The sequence below is a fragment of the Hippocampus guttulatus genome, chromosome 19 (genome assembly GCF_054856545.1).
Source record: "Hippocampus guttulatus isolate MCC_2025c chromosome 19, RoL_Hgut_1.0, whole genome shotgun sequence".
NCBI classification, from domain to species: domain Eukaryota; kingdom Metazoa; phylum Chordata; class Actinopteri; order Syngnathiformes; family Syngnathidae; genus Hippocampus; species Hippocampus guttulatus.
Genome location: NC_141279.1, coordinates 7,801,506 through 7,819,690, shown reverse-complemented (window position 1 = coordinate 7,819,690; position 18,185 = coordinate 7,801,506). Strand labels below are relative to the sequence as shown.

The 18,185-nt window shown below is 50.8% G+C and overlaps 3 protein-coding genes across 6 annotated transcripts; 1 reads left to right on the top strand and 2 right to left on the bottom strand.

Annotated features, from left to right (window-relative positions):
• The first annotated feature begins 48 nt into the window (after nucleotides 1–48).
• kcnj2a (potassium inwardly rectifying channel subfamily J member 2a) lies at nucleotides 49–3,353 on the top strand. The gene is made up of 2 exons (XM_086139197.1): nucleotides 49–303; nucleotides 1,213–3,353. The coding sequence occupies exon 2, from the start codon at nucleotides 1,354–1,356 to the stop codon at nucleotides 2,578–2,580; it is 1,227 nt and encodes a 408-aa protein (XP_085995323.1). The 5' UTR covers nucleotides 49–303; nucleotides 1,213–1,353; the 3' UTR covers nucleotides 2,581–3,353.
• A 5,117-nt stretch (nucleotides 3,354–8,470) lies between these two features.
• exoc7 (exocyst complex component 7) lies at nucleotides 8,471–15,176 on the bottom strand. Of its 4 annotated transcripts, XM_086099288.1 has the most exons (21): nucleotides 14,994–15,176; nucleotides 14,801–14,866; nucleotides 14,465–14,649; nucleotides 14,265–14,370; nucleotides 13,866–14,091; nucleotides 13,549–13,716; nucleotides 12,553–12,645; nucleotides 11,856–11,927; nucleotides 11,150–11,295; nucleotides 10,799–10,951; nucleotides 10,628–10,726; nucleotides 10,498–10,560; nucleotides 10,344–10,410; nucleotides 10,005–10,043; nucleotides 9,820–9,885; nucleotides 9,637–9,757; nucleotides 9,458–9,553; nucleotides 9,250–9,313; nucleotides 9,124–9,165; nucleotides 8,927–9,060; nucleotides 8,471–8,657 (listed from the first exon to the last, which is right to left on the bottom strand). In XM_086099288.1, the coding sequence occupies exons 1-21, from the start codon at nucleotides 15,051–15,053 to the stop codon at nucleotides 8,555–8,557; spliced, it is 2,169 nt and encodes a 722-aa protein (XP_085955414.1). In that variant the 5' UTR covers nucleotides 15,054–15,176; the 3' UTR covers nucleotides 8,471–8,554. The 4 variants fall into 4 exon arrangements, with proteins under 4 accessions (XP_085955414.1, XP_085955411.1, XP_085955412.1 ...); XM_086099285.1 differs by lacking the exon at nucleotides 11,856–11,927; XM_086099286.1 differs by lacking the exons at nucleotides 10,005–10,043; nucleotides 11,856–11,927.
• Nucleotides 15,177–15,698: 522 nt separating this feature from the next.
• On the bottom strand, nucleotides 15,699–17,770 carry tvp23b (trans-golgi network vesicle protein 23 homolog B (S. cerevisiae)). Its single transcript, XM_086138209.1, has 7 exons — nucleotides 17,672–17,770; nucleotides 17,207–17,283; nucleotides 16,964–17,108; nucleotides 16,797–16,886; nucleotides 16,583–16,708; nucleotides 16,043–16,171; nucleotides 15,699–15,956 (listed from the first exon to the last, which is right to left on the bottom strand). Exons 1-7 carry the CDS (start codon nucleotides 17,681–17,683, stop codon nucleotides 15,930–15,932), a joined length of 606 nt encoding a protein of 201 aa, XP_085994335.1. The 5' UTR covers nucleotides 17,684–17,770; the 3' UTR covers nucleotides 15,699–15,929.
• Between the last annotated feature and the right edge of the window lie 415 nt (nucleotides 17,771–18,185).

The window sequence follows — 18,185 nt, the reverse complement described above, 5'->3', positions numbered from 1 at the left end:
AAAACGCTTCGGGACGGACCAGCGAGGCACAGCAAAAGCCGCCGCACACGCACACACACACACACGCGCGCACACACAGACACGGGCGCGCGCGCGCTCACGCACACTCATGGGGTCCCCGTATGACAAGCGCACGGCTGGACCGAGCGGATTTTTTACCTCCGAGCGCTGAGCAAGAGTAACGGGTACCGAAGCGGAAGCCCCGCAGCAACAACAACAACAAGAACAACAACAAAGACGACCTGGATGACGTTCGCCGGCTTTGACGTGCACCAGCAAAGTTTTCCATCCAACTCCAGCACCGTGAGTCCCCCCCCCCCCCCCCCAACTCCTCTTCGCCAGCGTGCGTGCGTGCACCTGTTGTCAACATTTGTCGCCGGCATGTGTGCCGCATCGAGACGCACGCGCACACGTGTAGCTGGGGATGAACAAGATGTGGCTGCTAGAACGCGCGTCGGCATCATTCGCAAGATTTGCATTGTAAAAAGTAAAGGGGCGGCTTGACTAGTAACAAACATGCAGGGGGCACTAGTAACGTCTCCCCATACCCCCCCCCCCCCCACCCCCAACAACTGCCGTCCAACACTGTGTGACATTCTGTTGCATCATACCAGTGAGGCAAAACAACAACTAGCGACCTTAAGTCCTTAATTGCATAATGTCACCAGTAGTGCGAGTAGCTGTCAAAGAAATACAAAATGTATTCCATATCCTTAAAGCTCGATTAAAGTTTGGCGCAGCGGCGGCGATTTGGGCCAGGTCACCATGACGACGGCGCCTAATGAACAAGTGTTGCGTGGCTCCGCGGGGACAAGCGGGCGAGCGAACGGCTCCTGAGGAAACCTCCCAGGGTTGAACAGTCAACAAGTCATTCGTCCTCCGCTTCCTCCACTTCCTGCTCACACCTCAGACGGATGAGGGGGAAAAAAATAAATGATGGGAAAATGGTTTGCAGGTCGACGTCTGCCCCACCAAAAAGTGCCGGTTCACTTTATCTTAAGGGGTTTGCCCTGTACTGCCCCCGGGTGGCCAAGGTGCATATAGCAAAAGGAGCAGCACAATATCCAATGAAAATTGACAATTCTGCTCAGAAATGTCATGTCCTGTTTTTATATTATTACGGAGTGCTATTTTTCAAGATTGTTTCTTTACCGCTGAAACATCCCGCCGCAAGGACATCGGGCGGTCCTAATGACGTGTCCTCCTTCGCAGACGACGCCCACGACGGAGCAGTGACTCCCGCCTCCCGGTGCGATCAGGCGGCATCATTTTCCGAGCGAGCGTCGTTCCTCAAGCGCTTCCAAAGTGTTCCTGCGACGCTTCCTGCGCAAGCGGCGACTGTGGGCCCGGGTCATGGGCCGCTACGGCGGTACGGCGTCCTCCGAGGAGGCGTGCGCCAAGCCGGCTAACGGCTACGGCAAAGCGCGTACGTGTCCGCGGTGGGCGAGCCGCTTTGTGAAGAAGGACGGCCACTGCAACGTTCGCTACGTCAACGTCAGCGAGAAGGGTCTGCGCTACCTGGCCGACATCTTCACCACGTGCGTGGACGTGCGCTGGCGCTGGATGCTGCTCATCTTCTGCTCGGCCTTCCTGCTCTCGTGGCTCTTCTTCGGCTGCGTCTTCTGGCTTCTGGCCATCTTCCACGGCGACCTGGAGGTCCACGCCGGTCACAAGTGCGTCTCCAACGTCAGCACCTTCACGGCCGCCTTCCTGTTCTCCGTGGAGACGCAGACCACGATCGGCTACGGCTACCGCTACGTGACGGACGAGTGCCCGGCCGCCGTCTTCGCCGTGGTCTTCCAGAGCATCGTGGGCTGCGTCATCGACGCCTTCGTCATCGGCGCCATCATGGCCAAGATGGCCAAACCCAAGAAGAGGAACGAGACGCTGGCGTTCAGCCACAACGCCGCGGTGGCCATGAGGGACAACAAGCTGTGCCTGATGTGGCGGGTGGGCAACCTGCGACGGAGTCACCTGGTGGAGGCTCACGTGCGGGCGCAGCTCCTGCGCTCCCGCACCACCGCCGAGGGCGAGTACATCCCCCTGGACCAGACGGACATCGACGTGGGCTTTGACAGCGGCGTGGACCGCATCTTCCTGATCTCGCCCATCACCGTGGTGCACGTGATCGACGAGGACAGTCCCTTCTACGGCGTGGCCAAGCAGGACCTGCGCGCCTGCGACTTTGAGGTGGTGGTGATTCTGGAGGGCATGGTGGAGGCCACCGCCATGACCACGCAGTGCCGCAGCTCCTACCTGGCCAGCGAGATCCTGTGGGGGCATCGCTTCGAGCCCGTGCTCTTCGAAGAGAACAACTACTACAAAGTGGACTACTCGCGCTTCCACGCCACTTACGAGGTGCCCGGCACGCCGCAGTGCAGCGCCCGCGAGTTGGCGGAGAACAAGTACATCATGTCCGCCTCGGGGTCCTTCTGCTACGAGAACGAGATGGCCATGGACGCTCGGGAGGACACGGACGAGGGCAACGGCGGCAGCGTGGGACCCGACGCGGTGCAAGACGCCGAGCACGATCACAATGGGACCGCCGACGCGTCGCTCAGGCGAGAGTCGGAGATATGAAGCGCGCCAACGCCGGCTGGCGGCCGGGGCGGGGCCCCTTTCGGGAGGCCAGTTCCGTTCCGGTTGGCGGGACGCTCAGGGACGATTCCGCCACGGTGCCGGTTTCCCCGCACGCGTGACGATTCAAGGGGGGGCGTCTAGTGACGGTACAAGCGGTCACGCTGTTGGCCGACCTTTTTTTTTTTTTTTTTGTACAATGTGCTGCTGCACCACTTTTTGGCCTTGGCCTCCTCCTCATCCTTCCGTCTGCTTCTAACTTCCCTCCTGCCTCTTATTTTTCCCCTGTTCCACCTGCTCTTCTATTTCCTCTTTACCTCCTTATTCTACTTCCTGTCCACCATCTTGTCCGCTTGTCCTCCTCGTCTTCCTCCTTCACTTAACGCCACCTCCTCTTCTCCTCTTCTCATTCATCATCCTCAGCCCACTTTTCTCCTCATGCTCCTTCCTCCGCCGTGTCGTCGTCCCCCTCCTCCTTTTGCCGGCGTGCCAAAGACTTTTTATGAACGACGACTCGGACCGATATTCATCAACGAGCAATCGAATCAATGCGTTTCTTTTGTTTTGCGAACGGTACAAAAAACACTTCTTCGGCTTTCCGTGTCTTTCCTTCTTCGTCTTCACTCCCAACGAGGCAAACAAACAACAAAAAAGTTTGACTCGTCGTGTGGAAATGTGTTCGCAGTCTTCCAAACTTTCACACTTTTCTACCAGGAATAATAGCAAATGACTATTTTTGTTGTTGTTGTTTTGATGATTATTTGTGTCTCGTTACATCTTGCTTTCTTTTTCAATAAAAAAACTGAATAATGCTGTTTGTCATGACTTAGTTGAAATATGGCAACAAACTCACTGGAGTCCAAAGTGGCCGTTTATTGCGGTCAGCCCAAGGCACACCTGTACAATAATCCCGCGCTCTATAATTAGCGTCTTGTGATGCCACACGTCTCAGTTGATCACAAACGCACAAACGAGAGAGCAAAAAAGGCTCGCGGCTTGTTCACTGGTCTTCGTTGATCTAATCCGCCATCCAACACAGACTGCTAACCGGACGTGGCCACGTCTCTCTCGTCAACTTCCTCGTTTGTGCCCCCGGCGGTTCGTAGCGTTGTGACGAGCTGCTGCGTCACGGCGACGAGAACAACATCGTCGAGAGCCCGCGGAGGAGACGGACAATGACAGGAAGCGTTCTCGCCATCCCTTGTTGTTATTCGGGCGGCCTCTCGACCAGGTGTCGTGTTGCTTGCTTGCCCACCGGCCGCCCCCTTCCTGCCACACGCACCCAAACACTTTGGGCGTCTTTCACATGGCGACCGGGTGCTAAAAGCGGACGCGGGTTTTAAAGTGCTTACTGTCATCGGCCGGCACGCCCTTTTTCCACCCCTTCGCAGCTGCTCGGACAACTGTGGCGCACGGGTGGAAAAAGTCAAGTCAAGTCAAGTGTGGGAAAGCCCAGCTCGGATGAAGATGATGATCGTCAGCTAACATGCTAATCGTTAGCATGCTAACACGTATGGCAGGAAAAAAAAAAAAGCCACGATGAATCGGTGAGAGAAGAGGCAAAATTTTCAAACATCAACATTCGACTTCAGCAAGAGATCAAGATTCATCGCAAATCCGGGTGGTCAATCATCCATATTTGGCTCAAATCAGATCGACAGAATTTGAGTTCAGGTTTCCGCTTCTGGCTCTGCGTCGTGCGTACGTGCGGCCTCTTGGCAAATGGCGTCCAAATCAGATTGGATTCAAGAGCCCGCGCATGGTCAGTGGCATCGCTAAATTCCAATTGGATCAAACCTGGATCAAATTTGGCTTCATGTTGCAGCTTCTGACCCCCGAATACACAACCTGGATACAATGGGAATGGGATAGTCGGCGTGCACGCGGGCGGAATTTCAACGGGATTTGTTTTGCGGTTTAATACGAGCCACTGACGAGGAACCACAAAGCGGCGGAGCGGCTCTCGGCTCCTTTGCCTCCCGTCAGCCTTGAATATTTTCCACCTTTGACAGCTGCAATCTAAATTTACGCCAGCGGCAGGAAAAAGATTTGGACATCCTGCCGTCCGCTTCCTGTCACAGTGACCTCCACGTGTGGAAAACAAGGCGGACGTGGAGGTCGGAGGGACGGCGGGAAGCTCCCCGACGGCAGGTGGCGTCTTGGCGCTCTGACGTGTCAACGACCGACGGGACGGGACGGGACAAGATGCGACCCGTGCGGCCGGCCGCTCACTTCCTGCCACTTCACGTGCAAGCAAAAAGATGACAAACGCTTCGCGACGACTCAAACTTCCCCACGGTGATCAAGCATGGACATGCTCAAAAGCATTTAGTCACACAATCTTAATTTGAACATCCTGTCTGATATCATAGATACGATTAAAAAAAAAAAAAAAAAAAGATGAACAACAGCCTGCTCATCTTTGTACAAGTTGTACGACTCGCATTTGCCTTTTCTCTCAAAGTGCTTGTCCTGTCTCCTGCCGCTTAAGGGCTGACCTTTGTCCGGTCACAGGAGACGTCCGTGGAGGAGGAGGTGGCTTGGGACGCCGCAGAAGTGCGGCCGCTGGCCGGGACTCAACAACAATCAACGGAACCATCTGTGGCGGGCGCCGCACTCACGCCTTTTGTGTCGGACGCAACTACTTGCAAAAAGTTTGGGAGAGTGGCCGTCTGGGTGACATTTTGGGTTTCAAGCAGGTGTCAAAGTCATTTGGGTTGAGCGACCACAATTGGGCCGGACTTGTGTAATACGCCACGCGGGACCATTCTGGCCCAGCTCAACCGGCCGACCATTTCCTACTTTCATGTTTTTGTTCTTGTGGAACCTTCTTGAAGTCCTAAACAGACATGAAAGCTTGAAGATGATTATTTACCTCGATAAGTAAATCGAGCGACGGGTCCCATTGGGCCAAACATCCACTTCCTGTGTCGAACATCCACTTCCTTTGTGTGTGCGGGGTCAAATCTGGAAGCCGCCCTCCTCCTCCACCGAGTCACCCCCCCCCCTTGATTATAATTAGCTGCCAGGCTTAAATTTGATCCCGGTGAACACGCTGACCCAAAACTAATGACGACAATCTTAAGTCGCTGGGCTAATGTTAATAATGGCGTCGTTTCAACATGGAGGCAGGTGGCCTCAGCACGAGCGCGGCCGGGCTATTTGCAGACCAACAAAACAAAGCCCGTGCACACACGGGTGCACGCGCGTGCCTTGTGGTTTCCGAGCAGATCTTGACCAAATGAATATCTATATACAGTGTGCAGTGGTGCCTTGGGATAGCCATGACCATTATTAGCATGTGTCATCCATTACCAGCAAAGCATTCTGTCGGTTAGCCGCTAGCAGAGCAGGGGCCATCAGTTAGCCGCTAATATTAGCATTCACTGGGAGGCTCTGTATTTGAATGCTGACACTCTTGGCTATCGCGTTGCCTTCGCTTCACTTTTGGGGCAGCAATGAGCGTGGTAACCAACTTTGCACGGACCCTTGTACAGGACGTGACTCGCACACAAGAAGTGACTCTAAAACAGGAACCGTTTGAAGTGTGAAGAAGTAAAAGTTACGTGCACATGCACACACATACACACCTCACCAACTTCCACTTCCTGCATTAGTAGCTACACATGATGGGAAACTGGACGGTCTCTCACTCACACACACACACACACACACACACACACACACACTTTACAAAAAAACAAGTATTTGTCAGCACTGACTGATCAACGTTTGTGCCTTATTTTTATGTGGTGGCATTTTTAAGGTTTTGCATTTAATCTCATTCAAATACATTTCTGATTTGGACCGCATTTTAATGTTGGCCATTTTTCCGGTATTTGCAGAGTGGTTTTTTTTTTCCTTGGTGTACAAGTTGGAGAACCACTCACCCGACGTCATATGCAAGCGATGACTCTGCTCTGGTGGTGAAATGCAGAATTCCCGTCTAGTGGGCAACAGAAGATACATACAACAGGGTTAACTAAACTCACCAACGCTTCATGCTAACACTTGCGGCTTATTGATTATGCATGCTAAGGTTGGCAGCTAAATGAACAAATGTGTCTGTGTGACAGTAGACGTTTGCCCACTGCACTGCCAGGAACAAAATTCCCGGAGTTTTCCGGAATCTTAAAAAAAAAACGTTTTTAGGGGAATTTCCTGCCCTTGAAAACTTCCCAACAGTCAATTACAAGAGGCTGATTCAGTTCTTTTGCTGTTGTTGATGACTATTTATGTGACGGAAGGAAGCAGGAAATGATGAAAACGATGAATGGATGGGAATTCTGTGTGTGCGCGCGCGTGCATTTATTTTTAAGTACACGTGTATTGTTGTTTTTATTGCGCGTGTGCGTGTTTGTGACAAGTGTCTTCAGAGGATGTTATTGGCCGTTTAGATCCTGTTTTTTTTCCCCTTTCCATAGCGCAGGTGCACTCATTGAGTAACAAACTCCTCTGGCTACCAGAGGGGGGCACCAAGGGGCCAGGTCACCTCTTTTCGCGCGCTAATATCGGCACGCGAGCTGCCAATTTGCAAGGTCAACAATAATAGGCAGAAAGGAGGCTGGTCGAAGTTATGGTTCGGACGTTGTTGGCGGTGAGCCCGCTGATCCGATTTGAGCAGCTGCTGCGAATCAACGCCTCCTTGGGTTCGTGCTTGGATGAAGTGGATGGTGCTCACGCGTGTGAAGGTCGACACGTGTTCATCTCAACGTCATACACAAACACACTCTTGTGCTGTATGTAGGTCGTGAGGCCGACCCGTTAGCCACTCACGATGGCACGTTTCACCAGTTACCTCCCAACTTTGGAATACTTAAACTTTAATAAGAGGTCAACGCAACTTATGAAAAACTCAAATAAACATAATGTGCTTGGTAAGGCTGGGCAACACGTGGCTGGAAGATGTTTCACAACAGGAAGTAGTAAAAAGTATTTCCTATCAGCCATTATTGATAATTATTTGTTTTACCCGTTTTAAATACGAAAAGCAATTAACTGTTTTGGTGTACATGGCAATGCAGTGTCATGTGCAAAGTGCTCCACCACCAGAATATTGTAAAAGCATCTTGGCCTTCGAAGCTAGCTACCCCAAAGCAGTATCATGTGTATTTGCATTAACTGTCATTCAATGTTCATACAATAAGCCTACTTGCCACAGTTCATTTATACAGTATTTTACTTGCCTCTGATACCGAGGGTCGGACACTGGCGCTATCGTACGTCAAAGATTTGGAATTCCTTTACTTGGACACCATATACGCTTCGTTGGTTTAGCCTCTTTTCTTCATGTTTGGAGTCGGTTGCGCGTTGCTTATAACAAGCCGGAGTCTGGGTTTGCTTCCTGGTTGTTATCTATTTTACATTTTATCGAAGGCTGTTGTGATAGATATTAGTGTTGAATTAATGCCGTCGCGAGCTGACGGCCATCTTACGTTGCCAGTTGCTGAACGCACCTGTCTCATTAAGTTAGGGACAAACATTACATGCAGATTTCACCGGAAAGAATTCGAGAAAATGTTGCTTCAAAAGTATATCTCTGGAGTGCTACTCAAAAATCATGACTCCATACAGGGATCCTGGCGTAAAATACGCATGGCACGTGTTTTCAGCAGGAAAAACAAACTGTCATTGGCAATGCAAGATGGCTGCTCTGTGGCTTCGGCCGTGACAGGTCAATTAGTTGTAGTCCAGTCCAGTCCAGTCCACAGTCCGTCGGTTGGAGGCGCTGTTGCAACATTCTGTGATTAACACTGGTATTGCATCTCTTGCGCGCAGTTCAAAAGCAGCCCCAAAATCATATGGATGGGGCATTTCCAACTGTTTTATCCCCCCGCCCCCCTCCGCACTCTTTTTCAAAGGCCACAAAATGTAAAAGTGATACAATACAAGACACCTGATACTTGGTTCATTTATTGAACACACACACACACACACACGGACACACACTCTCAATCAAACCAATCTGTCCCTGAAGTCAAGCTGATGTGTCGAAAAGCCTATCGATCATGTCCTCCACTTCCTCTGGGCGGTACTTGTGGTACTTCTCTGGGTTCTTGGTGAAAGGCAGGTTGGCACATCTATAACCCAAGGCAATCACAGAGCAAAACTTCTTATGTTTGAGTCAAAGAGTGCATGCAAAGTGTTTCTAATAAAGTCTTAAAAAGTGTATTAAATCTGTACCAAATGCCATTCAAGCAGCAGTCACCATTTTCATAACATAACAAGATGGCACACTGGCCCCCCCCTTATGGTGGTCAGCTCCTCAAATATGTCCGGCCGGACGACATCTTGGTCAGTTCCTCAATCATCCACCTTTTTTTTTTTTTGTAAGTGGGCATGCATGCACCTGTGCAGGAAGCCGGTGTAGGCATGTGTGACGGCTCTCTTCTGAGCCAGTCGGATGAAGTCTCGCTGCTCCTTGTCAGGAACGGCCCATCCCTTCTGGATCTTGCACAGCTCCTCCAGGCCTTCGTTGAAGCCCTAACACACACATATGCCGCTGTCGCACGCACGCACGCACGCAAATCCATTCTGTATGCTGACCTTGAACTTGTCCTTGATGACCTGCCGTTCTTTGTCCTTGAGCTGAAAGAAGACAGTGTGGGTTACCATGGCGACGCAGCATTACCATTAAATCGTGAACGTGCGTCGCCGGCGTCTCGTGCTGACCTTTGCGCCGGGCTGGAAGGCGGGAAGGTTTCGCTCGGTCAGGTGCTCCGTCACTTTCAACCAACTGAGAAGAGCAGAGGACACCGGAGCGAGTTGGCTTGGAGCGACGGCGGGGATAAAATGACGCAAGAGGACCAGAAGGAGGAGCAAGGGCAGGAGGGAAAGAATGAGGAAGATGCGAGGAGGAGGATGACGACAACGAGAGCACCTGCGTTGGTAAACGTGTATTTGTTGCTCGATGAGCTCTCGGTATGAACTCTCAGCTCGCTTCTGAGTCACCGTCACCAACTGGATCAGCTCCGACCTGCGCACGGGAACAGACGCGCGCACATCAGCACACGTGCACAACGCGCACAAGCCAGTCACGTGATGTGCGTGGGCTCTGACTTCTCGAGAGACTTGAGGATGTAGTTGTAGTTGTTGTGGAGGAAGATGGCGCTCAGAGCCAAATCCTCGTACACTTTGGACTTGCTGAGCAGGTTCAGCTGAAGGTTCCCCAGGACTTTACCTAAACACACGGACTCGCTCGTCAGGCTGCGTGCGTGCACGCGCACGCGTGTAGATACGTACAGATGTACGTGCTGAGGAGGCGCTTGTTGAATTCCGACGTGTAGCTGCTGGATGAAGACGCGGACTCTGGAAAACACACACAAACGGCATGAGTGTTACCGATACCAAGGTAACACCACGTCCACTCATTTGGTATGAACTATGTTGCTGCAGAACCACAAAAGGCCTCTGGAGGGCGTGCTTACCTCGGGGGTCTAAAGGGATATTGTAAGTGTCCCCCAGCACTAAAAGGGGAGCCCCCAACCCGACAGACAAAGAAGAAGAAGAAGAAGAGGTTAGTGTACAGGAAGTAGAAACATTAGCAGGGGACGTGGGATAGTGCCATGATTGCCCCTCAGACAGGACAGGAAGCTGCACGCCATAAGCAGGAAGTGGAAAGAGAACGACAAGTGGCAAGTTTGTGGCCGCGCGCGAGGACGAGAGCTTTTGAGGAGGTCGAAGCATGGCGTTCATGCAGCAGCACGCAACTTCGTCCAAACGGGGTTGCCAGAGCTAGGAGGCTAAGGTGCTAACGCGCGGCGTACCTTGTGAGGCCAGCATGGCTCCGGCCGTCTCGTGGAAGTCCAGCAGCTGCTGCAGGAACAGGATGGCCTGGGGGAGGAGCCGGGGAATCAGACAGGAAGTCCACGTCGACCGGAGGACGGCGAGCCCACGGCTCAAAGGTTTCGTTTGGCTTACGTTGCTGGTCAGCTCGTGCACCGTGCCGTCCTTGGGCATGTTGTACTCCTTGTCGGGATCGTTCTGAAGACGCGCCGAGACAAGACCGTGAAGTGCCGGAAGAGAAAAAGGAAGTTTGATAGGATCATGCCTTGATGCTGTCGGCGAACTCCTCCAGCGCTTTGGCGCCGATGCTCTCCATGGACGTGATGAGCGCCGGCAGCTTGTTCTTGGTGCTCGCCGCCGTACCCTCAACAAGGAAACGGGAAGAGCGAGTCAGCCCGACCGCCGTGCGATCCCCCGTCCCGTGCCGGCCGCCTACCTGCAGCGTGGCGTCAAAGTCGGCCTTGTTGATCTTGAGGTGCCTGAGGACGGGGAAGATGGCGAGCACGGCCGAGTAGTCGTGGCGCAGGATGGCGCGGCGGGCGGCGCCCACGATGTTGTCGCCCTCCAGCATCACGTTGTCCAGCGCCTCCTGCCCGACGCCGCCACACTCTCGCTTAGCATCCGCGCCAATAAGTCTCGTTCTACCGTTTCATTTTTTTGCCTCCAAACGGCATCCCGGTCGAGTACGCCCGCACAGTTTTTGCATCAGAAAGACAAACTCAATTCCCGGAAACGCTCGATTGGCGTACGTACTTGAGCGGCGCTTAAAATAGCAAAGCGTCGGCACCTGAATGAGGGAGTCGAAGGTCTTCTTCTGGTGGTGCTCGGGGATGACCTCGCTGAGGAGGGCGTACTCGCTCTGCGCCAGCTTGACGAAAGCGCTGATGCAGTGAACGTACACGTCCATCTCCGCGTCCAGCCCGTCATCTTTGCCTGGCGAGCACACGGGAAAAATTGAGCCGTCGCGCACGCGAGATGAACGTAGCCGCACGCCGCGGCGGGTCGAGTACCGAAAATGAGCGCCCGCTGCATTGCGTTGGATGACTTTTTTTTTTTTCTTCATAATTGCAGCTCTCAAATGGTTTCTTTCCTGAGTATTCGTTAGAGTCACAAAATAACCAACGGGTTGATTTATTGTCAGAACATTTTTGAGAAATAAAACATCCAAACCCAATTCCGATGAAGTTGGGACGTTGTGTGAAACATAAATAAAAACAGAATACAACGATTTGTAAGCGAGGTTCAATCTCTAGTGAATTGAATACTATTGATATAGACGACAAGATATTTCACGTTGAAACTGATCAACTTGATTTCTTTTTTTTTGGAGCAATGAATCAGAAACAAGTTTGATGAATTCTGAGCCTTTTTTCTGGATTAAAATGAATTTCATGATTTAAAAATTGTCCACGGAGCCCAAAAGTCTGCTGCCAAAGTCAGTCTGATGGAGAAGGGGACGGGGTGCTGGGCGCAGGGGGTGGGCTGCCACTCACCTGGGGGGCCGCCGTGCTTGTCAGCCAGCGCCTCAGAGATGAGTCTGGCCCGCGGGTCGTGATCGGAACCTGCTGAGACGGACCTCGTCAGACCGCGCCGCCGTGACGAGGTCCTGGGGGTGTGTGGGGCAAAGCTAAACTCAACACCGGCCCGCCACCGAGCACCCGGGGGGGGGGGGGGGGGGGACGAGCGTCACAACAGCAACTAGAGCCCCTTTCACCTCCGCTTACCGTAAAAGGGACCGTCGCAAGTACAACGTAGACACGGCATGACGGAGGAAGGGGAGGGTGACAACAAAGAGGGGGGAAGAAGAAAAGACGAAGGGGGACGAATGGGAGGGGCAAAATAAGAGCTAAAAAAGGAGGACGGAAGGAGGTGAGGACGAGGAAGAAGAAGAGCAAGACCCATGTCAGGAGGAGCGTGTTGAGGGCGGTGGAGTGACAACAAGATGAAGAAGGGGAGGAGGTGGAGGACGAATGGCACGTCAAAACACAGCGGATCCGAAAGCCCGCTTTCACTGGAAGAAGGGGGGAGGGGCTCAAGTTGAAGTCTTAAGTCTCAAGTCCTTGTCTCAAGTCTCAAGTCTGCGTCTGCGCTGTTGTGAGGCGTCACTCTACACTGTTCCACCACAAGAAACGGAAAAGAGAGCCCGAGAAGAAGAAGAAGAAGAAGAAGAAGAAGATGTGCGCCGGTTACCTTCCAGAGGTGCCAGGTTGGACCCCCCCTTTTTGCCATCCAGCCCATGCTGTGAGTACTGTTTCAGAAGGTTCTGAGCCTTGCGAATGGTCCCTGGGCCCCAAGAGGAGCAGGAGGAGTTAGAGGAGGAGGAGGAAGGCCAGCAAGGTCAGGAGGGTCCCGACAGCCAAAGGGAAGAAGAACAAGTAGAGAAAGCACAGCCGCGCAGTGAGAGATCAACCAGACGGCCAAAGAGCACCAAAGACCGCATGCCGCCGACGCACCAAGACACAAGCGCACCGCTCGCACACCCTCAACGAGAAATCGATAGTCAACCCTCGCCTGGTTTATCGTGGGGGACACGCTCCACACTACGGCCGCCGCATGTAAACGTGACTTGTTCATCTGCCTCTTCTTTTTGCTGTTCATTACACTGCACGTCTTGCGGCTCAGTGCTGCCCCACATGTTGTGGCAGAACCTGGCAAAACGTCACAAAATGGGATTCTTTCGCAACCCACGATAACCCGGCAGGGGTTCACTCAACTTCTTGTGAGCACCACTGCAATTCACGCACACACAGAGAGCGTCGATGATGGTCTACTAGCAACAGGTAAGTGTCAGCTGGCAACTCAAGCTTGAGAGAGAGCAAAGCACCAAGGGTTAATCACATGGCGACGTGTCGCATCATGGAGCCAGAAAAAGACCTTGAGAACTACAGTACACGCTAGAAAATAAGATATCCTTAAAATACTACCTGCGTCGACGCCATGTCGGATGTAGCAAGGCCGAGCCATGGCTGCCGTGCACGCTTCCACGTGCATCGAGGAGTACGGCTATTGAGCGACATTAGAAAGTTCTACTCGTTCGGATTGAGTGACTGACTCCTTCGTAAGATGATTGCCATTTGCTGATTTGAACTGTCGATCAACGGCGGAATAAATGAACAGCTTGCCCCACTGCCACATCCAACATGGCCGGCGTGTACTAGCAATCGGCGAGAGGAGACGGCGTCTTACCGGGCCTCTTGGGAACCTTCTTGGTGGGCGTGTCTTTGCGCTTGGCCTGGATGGCGGGCGAGTAGAGGACAGCCGAAGAAGCGCTGTTCTTGCGCAAGTGCTCCTTCAGGCCTTTGATGGAGCGGTCCAGCTGGCTGGAGCGGATCTGGAAGTAGACCATCATGAAGTCTGCCCAAAAAAAAAAAAAAAAAAGGTCATCAAACATATGCATTCATTTGTCAGAAAAATGGCTAAAATTGTCATCGGTGTTTTCGAAAGTGAAAGCAAATGTTACTCTGAGCCCAAACGTGACATATGACAAGGCGAGCGCGGTTCACCTTGATTGCATCCGTATTCCACCAGCCAGCCGCCGATGCAGATGATGTCGTGGAGGACGGCTTGGGGCAGGTGCTCCAGCATCACGTCCTCCTGGACGTCCAGCTCGTCGTCGGCCACGCCGATGGCATCCAGGATGAGCACAGGCGGCACTGGCTTGCTGTAGCGGGTCAGCAGGCTGCGGAACTCCGCCTCCAGGAGCTCCTTGCCCTTCTCGAAGAGTCCTTTCTGCAGCACATTCCAATTTGAAGGGTGAAGCGACGCACGGCAACGGAGACGCACTTCCAACTCCCAAAAGCCCACAAAAACTAGTTTTTTCCAAAGAACAGTGTTTGCGATCCATTAGGGGGCATTCAAAGACAAAAAAGCTGAACGGGTGAGCGGCGGGCGGCGGGTCGTACCACTGTGTTGAGTTCGGGGCTGTCAGGATTGTTGTCCTGGAAGTACTCCACGGCTTTCTGGATCTTGGCGATGCATGCCAGATACTCGTCCAGGCGCCCCGTCGGTCTGGAACACAAACGCCGCAGCGTCAGGAGCGGTGGCGACCTTCGATCCCCCCGACCAAGAGCTCCCCCACATCCCATCCCATCCCCCAGCTCACCCCTCCCTTATGATGCGGTCCGTATCCTTGGCCACATGGTAGTAGCTGATGACGTGGTCCATGCAGGACAGCGTCTTGTCCACGTTGTCCTGCAGACGCTGCAGGTTCTCCGTCTGCTTGTGCACGGGAATGATGGAGTTCTCCAGCTGCATCAGGCGGCTCTCAAACGACGACAGAATGGACACCTGTCAAAAGCACACACGCGAGCAACTTAAGCCACCCGCATTCGTTCACAGTCGAAAAGAGTTTCCATGTTGTGCATGCTTTGCCCAAGATACCCCGAGGATCAACAAGGCTACATAATCAAGGGCTCTGTGTGTTGTGCGTGTGTCTGACCATTCCATTGGTCAGCTGATCACTCTTCTCAAGGTTCTCGCGAATGAATGACAGGGTCTCTTGTTCCTGCATAACAACATACAGGAGGTCATGTCACTTGTGCTGCTGAAATTAAAGCGGAGAAGCACACGAATGCGTCCACAGACGTGTAGCATTAATTTGTGTGTGCTATCAAGAGGGTAGCTGTTGTAACCTGCTTGAGTTTCTCCTCGATTTCTCTCTTCCTGGCCGACGCGTCCTCGGTGGGGATCATGCTGGCAATAAAGGACGACCACTTGCCAATGAAAAACCAACAAACTAGTCCAAGTGGATGATTAAAACGATCATGATTTGGTCGGAAGATCGCTTCGCAACAGGACAGGAAGTTCAGCTTCCTGTAGCTTCAGCCACTTCCGGGTTTGACTTAAAAGTAAAATAAGGCTTTCGACTTGAAGTCAGGGAGGCTATTTTACTGTACTTGTTGAACTTCAGTTCAAGGTGAAAAATGGGTGATTCAATTTATTGTCAGTGCTGTGGCATTTCTCATCACACATTGTGTAGTGTTACTTTCTGTTAAGATTATTTTGAAAGCGCAACATTGTTTTTCTTCCGATAGGAAGCGTTTCGCGTTCCCATTGTTTGTGTGTAGAATGATTTAAGTGGCGTGGATTATTAGAAATGAAATCAAAAGGGAATCAAATACAATTCTTTTTTTTTAAATTGAAATACGATCGGCTAATCCATATTCGTTTGTCTATGTCACGAGTGTGCAGTAACCCAGATCTCCACATGGAGTCGCTAGTGCTATGTATTGAGATCAATTCATAAAAATTATTGTACACCAACAGTTCAATTCATGTATTTTAAGCATAATGCTTGATACTATCACCATGATTTGAAGAAAAAAATGAAGAAAACAGTCTTTTTTGTATTTATTTACATAAATAATGTCCCAAAATACATGACAATGTCATGCAACAAACTGAAACGTAGGTGGCAGGAGGAAATAATAGACAACAGTCTTTATCACCCATGAACACTTGAGAAGAAAAGTAACAAAAACCAACAACTGGAAAAAGAAATAGAAATAAAATGGAAAGTGTTTGTTCCGTTCATGACAAAAGGGAACTCAGGAGAGCCACTGCTCTTTTTAAGATTCCTCCGCCTTGGACAGAGTCTGAAGTGGAAAACACAAAAAGGAGTGTCACTTTTCCATGTAAAAAAAAGCAGTCCCCCCCCCAAAAAAAACCCAAAACAAATTACCTGTTTGAGAAATTGCCTTCCAAAGTAGTTGGTGGCCATATTTTTGAAGTCTGTCTTTCCTCCCACTTTACACCTGACGTATCCGTAAAGGTTGGCTCCTTGCAGCACTAGCCCCATGAGCACCACTGGCTGCACACGAGACAAACACACCACCACCACAACAATAATTCAGCCAAATAAACATTGGAAGGGGAATAACCTGAAAAGAGTGAAGATGGACTGATTTGAATCAGTCAACAAATTTGAAAATGGTAGGTTAGTATGTAAAACTGTCTTCATTTTGGAATTTTATTTTGAAATATATGGAACTTTGGGAATGGGAATAGTTTCATTTGGTCGAGAAATTATGTCAAAAATGTTAAATATGGGACTGATGCTTCTCAATGGGAGGGTTTTTTGTATTTTGGGGAGAAAGGAGTTACTATAGCAACACACAATTCTTTAAAAAAAAATCCTGCGCCTGCTCCACAAATAATAATAATAATAATCATCATCATAATAATAATAATAATAATAAAGACCTGACCGTGGCAGCCTTACCAGCCACTTAATGTTGAACTGAAAGAGGGTGCTGGAGGCGAACACCACCCACACGAGTGGGCACACGATCAGACCCAGCCAGAAGATTCGAGCCTCCGAGTCAGAACTTGGCTTTTTCCTCGGCCCCTGCACAAAACCAAAAACAATCCGTGAGCAGCCATGAAGCGGAGCAGCAGCCATGCGATCGCGCGAGTGCGACATCACGTCACATCACCTTGCGCGACTCAAACACCCAGTGGCTTTGGCCGTCCTCGTCCACTTGGTTCCACCACCGCAGCGCCACCATCAGACGTCCGCTGATGTTCTGTGTGAGGACAACAGCTTTTTAAATTTTCAACCCATGCCAAACATCGGTGTTGACACGCACGCACGCATGGCCACCTTGACGGTCCAGAAGTCGCAGGAGAGCAGAAGGATGATGGTCACCATCCCTCCGATGGAACCGTTGCTCATCCTCTCACATAGCAAGTACACTAAAATGGCGCTAATCCTGAAGAACAGGTGGAAGAAGCACGCCACCGGATGCCTGCAAACATAAACATCAACATCAACATCAACATCAGCATCACCATGGCACTAAATGTGCGAAATACCGCTCGATCTTTTTTGACAGAGCAGACTGACTTGATGTTTGTCTTCTTGGACAGTCTTTGTCCGGCGTCCTCCTCGGCGTCAAACAAAGCAACATCTTCCTCGTTTTCCTGAGGGAACGACGAGGACGAAAGAGTAGACACAAATCAGCTCGGTTGTGCGACAAACTTCACAGCATTCCCGAGGCACTTTGACATATTTTTCCCACTCGTTTTTGTCATACTCGTAAAGCTCTGCGTTGAACAGCCAAACGATTGTTATTTTCATATAGTGTACACTGATCAAATGCAGAAAGAACGGCATCGAAAACACATTTTCTGAACCAATTTCGAAAGCGTTTGTAGTGACTTTTAATAAGAATTGACGAGCTTTTTCAAATGCTAAGCGTGCAAAGTCACACTCGGCGAGCAGATAATTATTTTCAACACGTTCTAAACATCGATTTTCATTTAAAACACACGAAAACATCCTTTGGTAAACATTAAAAGGATCACTTACGTCTGTTAGCATGGCGACGCTCGAGCGAACACTTCCTGCTTACCTGCTTGTCGAAAGACACGTCACTGGACGACGTGTCACGTGGCCCATGCGGGTTACGTCACATGACGTATGCGAGCATGACCTATGCATTGAAATGACAACACAATTGACAGTTTCAACATAAATGTAGAAATGGTGGTTGTTAATACCCGTTTTCATTAAAAGCATGAAATGTCTACTTTGTCACATACGTCTGCGAGCATGTTGGTAGTCGAGGCAACACTTCCGGATACTTTCACGTCACTGGACGCCAGCGTGTCACGTGACCTGAGTGCGACACGTCATAGGCGGAACGAACTACTATACAAACTGGGGTAAAAACGATAACCAAATGAAATGCAAAAACAAGAAAATAGAAAATAATTTATGAATACATACTTTGAAAATAAACAGATAAAACTGGAAATGTATTTGTTCATTATTAAATTCAAACGAATTTTGTTCTTTGTCTTTTGTCACATCTATTTTGTCC

Coding starts and splice junctions, on each gene's coding strand:
- kcnj2a (XM_086139197.1), top strand. CDS start 1,354: ATGGGCCGCTACGGCGGTACGGCGTCCTCCGAGGAGGCGTGCGCCAAG.
- exoc7 (XM_086099288.1), bottom strand. CDS start 15,053: ATGATCCCCACCGAGGACGCGTCGGCCAGGAAGAGAGAAATCGAGGAG. Junction 11,296..11,855: donor CAAGCACGGCGGCCCCCCAG/GTGAGTGGCAGC, acceptor TGTGCTCGCCAG/GCAAAGATGACGGGCTGGAC. Junction 8,658..8,926: donor TACACCGGCTTCCTGCACAG/GTGCATGCATGC, acceptor CTTGGGTTATAG/ATGTGCCAACCTGCCTTTCA.
- tvp23b (XM_086138209.1), bottom strand. Junction 16,709..16,796: donor GGGTGTTTGAGTCGCGCAAG/GTGATGTGACGT, acceptor GGTTTTGTGCAG/GGGCCGAGGAAAAAGCCAAG. Junction 16,172..16,582: donor AGTTCAACATTAAGTGGCTG/GTAAGGCTGCCA, acceptor TCTCGTGTGCAG/CCAGTGGTGCTCATGGGGCT.